Here is a 6,252-nt window from a genome sequence, read left to right as displayed (position 1 = left end):
CTTTTCTCCAGTGTTGCCTCAACTGTGGATTGTCTGAGTTACAGGGTACGGCCACAAATTTACATGCTTGCATGGAGAACTTTATATAGCAAGCTACACATATTGTATATTTCCATCTAGCCTGTGAGAAACTCCCACCTGCCAGCCAGAGCTTTCCCTATTCCGGCTGTTGTATCCGTTTGGCTATACAACACTGCTTATTATACAGATTCCAGTCTGGGGTTTGAAATTCCCTTCTCTTTTGAAGGAATTTTCCGGGATAAGCCCAAACTTTTTCACCCTTGATGTCTGCAGCCCATCTGTTGTACTTTTATAGAACTTTTATAGTTCTTATAGCTTCATTTCCTCTCTTTTAGCCCTCATTTAGAGTTTGATGTCTTCAAGTTAAACCTCATTAACTTCATTTTGGATTTGTTGGCGTATTACTTGCCGAAGGTTAATTTTCCCTGCACTGATTATTTTTTGTCTCCTCATTTACTCGAAACTCTTCTATCCAAATAAAACGTATGAGAGACTCGCACTAGCTGCCACATCTTGTGCTCTCAGGCAGCTTCAGTGGTGCATGCCAGTCTCTTCCCTCTCTGTTGTCTGTCAGTCTCTCTGTGGTTGGTCTGTTGTGGTTGTGAAGATAACATCAGCGGACAGACTAACAAACTCTGCCAGCAGCTCGTGGCCAGTGACCTGCGGTAAGCTCTCCGCACCGCAGACAGGCTCACACTCGCATAAACAGACAAAACATAACATACACGGGTACATAAGTGAGGCATGAGACACAGACACACGCACACATGCAAACACACACTTTCCACAGTTTCCTTTTGTGTTGGAAAATTTGCAAGACAGACACAGACGGTTCAACACGAAGCAGCAGAAAGATTTCACACAGATAAAAACTCCTCTTCCATTTTTACAGATATTTATTCATCAAATATTAATTCAGTCATGTTCCCGGTACCACTTCTAGAGCTCAGTTTTGGCTTCAGCTCCTGCCTGCTTCACCTCCTGAAGAAGGAAAAAAGACATGATGAGGCAAAATACAGCAAATATAGATGAGACTAAAAAGACAAATGCTGTGCTGGGGCAATGTGCAATATCATCTACCTCAAGTCCACTGACAGTACTTATAGTATGGGGTATGTTTACTTTATTGTTGCTGTCGTATTAATTTTCCATTTTCATATAGATGTATACTGTAAGTCCAGGTTAGGGCTGAAACCTGTTTCAGTGCAAAGCTCAACACCTGGATATCACAAGGATGTTGTTTTTCTCCTTGCTAATTATTTGTTGAATTACTTCTGGCTTCATTTTGGACTAACTCGTGTCTACAGAAGTACTGATTTATTTAATTTTTAGAATTCGGCATTTAGGATAAAAGCTAGTTTGTTTAGTTCTGGGACTTTAAAGTAAGCAAGAAACTCTACAACCCAGATGAGCTGTTGCAGCAGTAAAACCATGGACACACTCCTGGCAGCACCGTCCTGATAGGCTGGATTGTCCTGGCTTAGATACAGCATAATCATTCCCTTTCAACCCTGTTGAAAGCTACATTTGCACACAGCACATGTGAAACTGTGCTCAAACAGCAGCTGGAGATGTGTGTCCAGAGAGAGCAAGCACAGAAAACAGCTTTAGGTGAGCTATCAAGATTGTGAAATGGTTTGGTAACAGTATATAAGATATTTCTGTTGTAGTGAAGCTGCAATGTGCAAAATAGCGACCTGAAATAAAACCTACTTAACCCCTTGAACTGAATTTTCCCTCAAATTTCGTCTTAAATCGCTTCAAAGGTAGGAAAAGCTACATCACACATATTGAAACCCAAGATGCCATTGTTTAGTCACTGCTCCACAACATCAACTAGAAAATGTCAAGTTGCTTTGTGCATCACTTCATGCACATTTCCTTTTATTTCAGCAGGACACATTTGGTATCTTTGGAAACCTCCTGAGATCCACTAGAATTTAAAATAAAGTTTGTGGATTTCAGCAAATCAGCATGCATTTGAAATGGTGACTTCCTCCAATCCTCCTGGGATTGGCAGATTTGAGGAGGTTAAGGGAAGGAGCTGTTGAGCATCCTGAACTGAAGGATGCATTTTAAATAAGTAATGAAAAGTCAGTCTCTTAGTAAAATCCTTGGCTATTAATTGTGGTTTAATGTATATTATACAAGAAGAGAACCAATGGATTTGCCAAGGATTGAATCGTGTATCATGGCATAATTGTTTCCATTTTCTGTGTTAGATCATGTGCTGAGTAAGATCCATTTGGCTTTGTTGAAATATAATTTCATCTTGGCCTTTTCATTATAGTGTTTTAGTGCTGCTCGTGACATTAATCCTTATTCCTCTGTCTCCTTGCAGAGCTCTTTGCGTGGGATGACACCCATCAGGAAGTGAGGGTAACGACTGAGGTTTTCTGTCTTTTGTGTGGCACTTACACTTTGCACCAGACAGTTGTAGTGGCAAGTTAATTTTCACCGCTCTCCTTGGGTGTACGCTGCCAGTCTGGCTCTCGCTTTTTGTCATCTTTTTCTCAGCCTCTTTCCCAGAATTGTTCTTTTATCCATTTGTTCCGCTGTTTTTTTTTTCCCTTCTAACAACATATGACCTGCCAAAGAGAGTGTTGGCTAGACTTGTTTAAAAATGAGTCTGCCATGAGAGAATACAGCCTCAGCCCTGAGAAACAATAAGAAAGATTTAAATCTTAAACACGGGATGTGTCCTTGGTGACAGACTACTACCAGTATGTAGAGCCTGACCTGGACAAATCAGACTGTTGGAAAAAACATCCAGTCATTAGGAAAGATTTGGGAAACTTTGGGAGAACCTTAACATCTGCTTACCTTCAGATCCCCTCGTAGGAAAGACTGGCAGAACTCACGGACTCGCTCAGTAGAAATCTCCCCCTCAGGTAAGAGCCACTTCATGTCGGAGTCACCATCGTAGATGCCGACCCGTGGAAGGTCACCTGACTTGAGGCCGAAGTAGCCCAGCGAGCGGGAGTTGGACTTCAGGGCCCCGTTTATCCTTACAAACAAGAACTGGAGCAGAGACTCAACACTCACCACAGCTGACCTTGTGACTCCATTTAACTTAATATGGATTCAATGAACTAACCACAGAAACTGAATATTTACATTGAAAGTTAAACTGTTTTTATACTGGGTGGCTTTTTGTTTGTTTGTTTGTTTGTTTGTTTGTTTCAAAGACAAGTTTTCAGAAATGGACAATAAAGTTCAATCTATCTATATATCTATGAATCTATGTATCTATATAACTATCTATCAAAAAATAATTTGCTATGTTTGACTGATGGCAGATAGTGAATGTAAGACTTTATAATCCTTAATTTAATTAACCCACCCAAACAGAGCTGTGTGACAAAGAAACAAACACTACAAACTAAAATGACAGCTTTGTAGGTGAGATAGATCTGTGACTTTTCTCACCTTGCCTGTGAACTCTGGAGCCAGAGCCGCCAGTCGCTCCTTGAGCTCGTTATAGTCCTTACTGCCTCTGTTGGCAAAGAGCAGAAGGTGTGTCTTCACTTCTGAATTGAACAAGCCCACCGCTGTCTGAGGGGAGAAAAAAGGCACAGATGCGGGGTTAAAATGAGAGAAGTGAGGTGTTATTAAATGAAAGAGAGACACAGGCAGATGCTGGTGAAGACACATGGACCCACCACTTGGTTGTAGTCTGTGACGTAGCGGACCTCATTGATGGTGATGAAGTTTACAAGACCATCGGTTTCCACCTTCTTGGCTTCAGTGAGAACAAGGTTCTCCTGATGATTATCTGCCTAGACACACATTCACACACCACACACACAGTCATCTCCATCATCATAACAAAACCTTGAAAAATTGTCATGGTTTGAAATTTTAAAAAAATTTTTACCCCTACAAAAATAGTAATAAATTGATCAGAAAATACAGCAACAACTTCACTATAAATTACTGTTACCAAAATATCTGCTTTTAAAGGTGCACTATGCAAAATTTCAGAGGACCAATTGAAGTGAGAACCCTCTAGACTCAACTGACAAAAACATGGCGTAAACATAATGTAATTTGATGGTTTGGTCTGTATTGCTCGCATTGATGGACCGACTCATTGATAAATTAGATGTTTACTCCTGAACGTTTTTCAGTTGAACCTAAAAGATCCTCATTTCACTTCACGGATCCTCATCACATTAGCTCTCTGCAATTTGGTGTAGTGCACCTTTAACTCAATCTTTACATGTGATTGCAAAGCCCCATTTTCAAAAGCAATGGCACCAAACAACCAACAACACACTGTGTTGTTACCATGCTATTAGATAAAACTAATTAAGTTAAGTGCAAATGAAGATAATTGTGCTGTTTAGTCTTTCAGATGCTGCAGTATTGCAACAATGTAATTCACTAACAATCTGACTTCCCTCATATTTAAGGGTGCACAGTGTGTACTGGAGTCATGGCTGCTGAACTTGGCCTCAGCAATCATATTGAAAGAAAAAAAAAAGTCATTTCAAAAAGTAATAGTATAATGTCAATGTCTAGGCTGTTGAATTACTAATGAACAAATGAATGCATTTCTTTCAAAACCAAAAATGACATTACTTAGTAGGGCAATTAAGTAAATAGACAAAATAATAATAATAAGTAAATAAAGATGTTACATTAAAAAATTAAATGACTATAAGAGGCTTTCTAGATGGAAAATTGTTAAGTCTTGACAGTGAGTAACAAAGCTGGTCCAAAAGGAGATTTATATTACATCATCTGGTCCCATCTTTCATATTTGATTCATCAGGGACGCACTTGCCCCTCTTTTGAATGGGAGCGTTCATGCTAATGCTCCACAGAGGACTTAGTCATGGTGATGTGGAATACCTTTCTGAAAATGGTGATGGTGTCTGATGTAATGCTGAGGTCAGCCCACACTTCCTTCTCTGCACACATCGCTACGGGGACAGTGTCGACCCGCTTAGCAGCTGCCACAAGTTCCTTATAGCCATGGCTCTCCTCTCCCTGAGACACAGGGGGGCGGGGGGGAGAGGGGGAGAAGGGTGAGGCAGACAGCGATAGACTGAGAAATGAGGGCTCACTCAAAGGATGGTGAATCATATCGTCTATTTTTATGGTTTAGATGAAAACACACTGCAGCATGTGCTCTGGAAATCCGTTTTATCATCATACAGCCTATAATATGCATTCATTCCCAATGAGTCACAAGAGCAATATTTTGGTCTGTTATTGCCTTAAGCATGAAGGTTCAGCTATATTTTTATACTCATGCGCTTTCTCTGTCCAGATCTCCCTCTCACTCTCACTGCTCTCCTCTCGTGAACCTCTCCCTGTATTTTGCACTTGTTTACAAGAGAGTCAATTGAGCCAATCCCAGAAATCCTCAGATGCGTCTGAGTTTTCCTGTCCAGCAGCCGACCATCTTACCCCGGACACAGAGTTTGGCCAAAGGGCTCGTCTCTGCGGGACAGCTATCCACCCTGTATCCCATGAACTACTGACAGGAAAGCAGATTCTATGCCAAAGGTGTGGCCGCAGGAAACATATCCACCCTCTAAAATCTAGTCATGACAGCATCACCCAGACTACAAGTGCAAGTAAAAAGCATGCAAAGGAATGCTGGATTTTTTTTTTTTTTTTTTGCCCTCACAGCTTGCCTAATTTGTCCTGGTCAGGTCTGGTTTGCCACATATGCGTGTCAGTGTAATAGCCCTAACCCATGAAGCAGTCCCTGTGGGTCTGTTCCCAAGATGCCTCAAAACTCATCCGAGTACCACTTTACATATCTCTGACCTTTCTCGCTCCCTAGTTCATTCCTTATTGTGCTGATTGACCCATCTGACCTCCAAGAACCCGATGACCACCACTTCAGCAGAGTCAATGAAGGCCTCGGCAGCTTTGGTGTCCGTTAGCCTGGGGAGGGCACTGTCTGATAAGGGCAAGACATGGACACACATTGGACAGATAAGTCCACTCAGTTCTGCATGCCAGATAGCACTCTGCAACATGGAGAGATCATATTTTCATGGAGACAAAACTCAAGAATTTACTTAAAACACTGATGACATGAAAATCATATTAACAAGATTGACCGAGCGCAGAGAGGAGCTGTAGCTGTTGACTGCCAGAGGTCAACATGCACTTAACTCAAAAGGCAAACCATATGCAGCCGCCAGTCTTACCTTTCTCTGTGGCAACGGCAGAAGAGACCAGGAGGGACAGAAACAGAGAGATCAGCAT

At 41.4% G+C, this 6,252-nt stretch overlaps 1 protein-coding gene across 1 annotated transcript; it reads right to left on the bottom strand.

Annotated features, from left to right (window-relative positions):
• Window positions 1–960: 960 nt before the first annotated feature.
• erp27 (endoplasmic reticulum protein 27) lies at window positions 961–6,252 on the bottom strand. Its single transcript, XM_030051174.1, has 7 exons — window positions 6,195–6,252; window positions 5,856–5,941; window positions 4,879–5,016; window positions 3,684–3,800; window positions 3,451–3,576; window positions 2,845–3,042; window positions 961–1,002 (listed from the first exon to the last, which is right to left on the bottom strand). Exons 1-7 carry the CDS (start codon window positions 6,250–6,252, stop codon window positions 961–963), a joined length of 765 nt encoding a protein of 254 aa, XP_029907034.1.

This window comes from Myripristis murdjan, chromosome 1, assembly GCF_902150065.1.
Source record: "Myripristis murdjan chromosome 1, fMyrMur1.1, whole genome shotgun sequence".
Lineage (NCBI taxonomy): Eukaryota > Metazoa > Chordata > Actinopteri > Holocentriformes > Holocentridae > Myripristis > Myripristis murdjan.
Note: the sequence above shows the minus strand (reverse complement) of the source record. Positions and strands in the feature narration are given on the sequence as shown.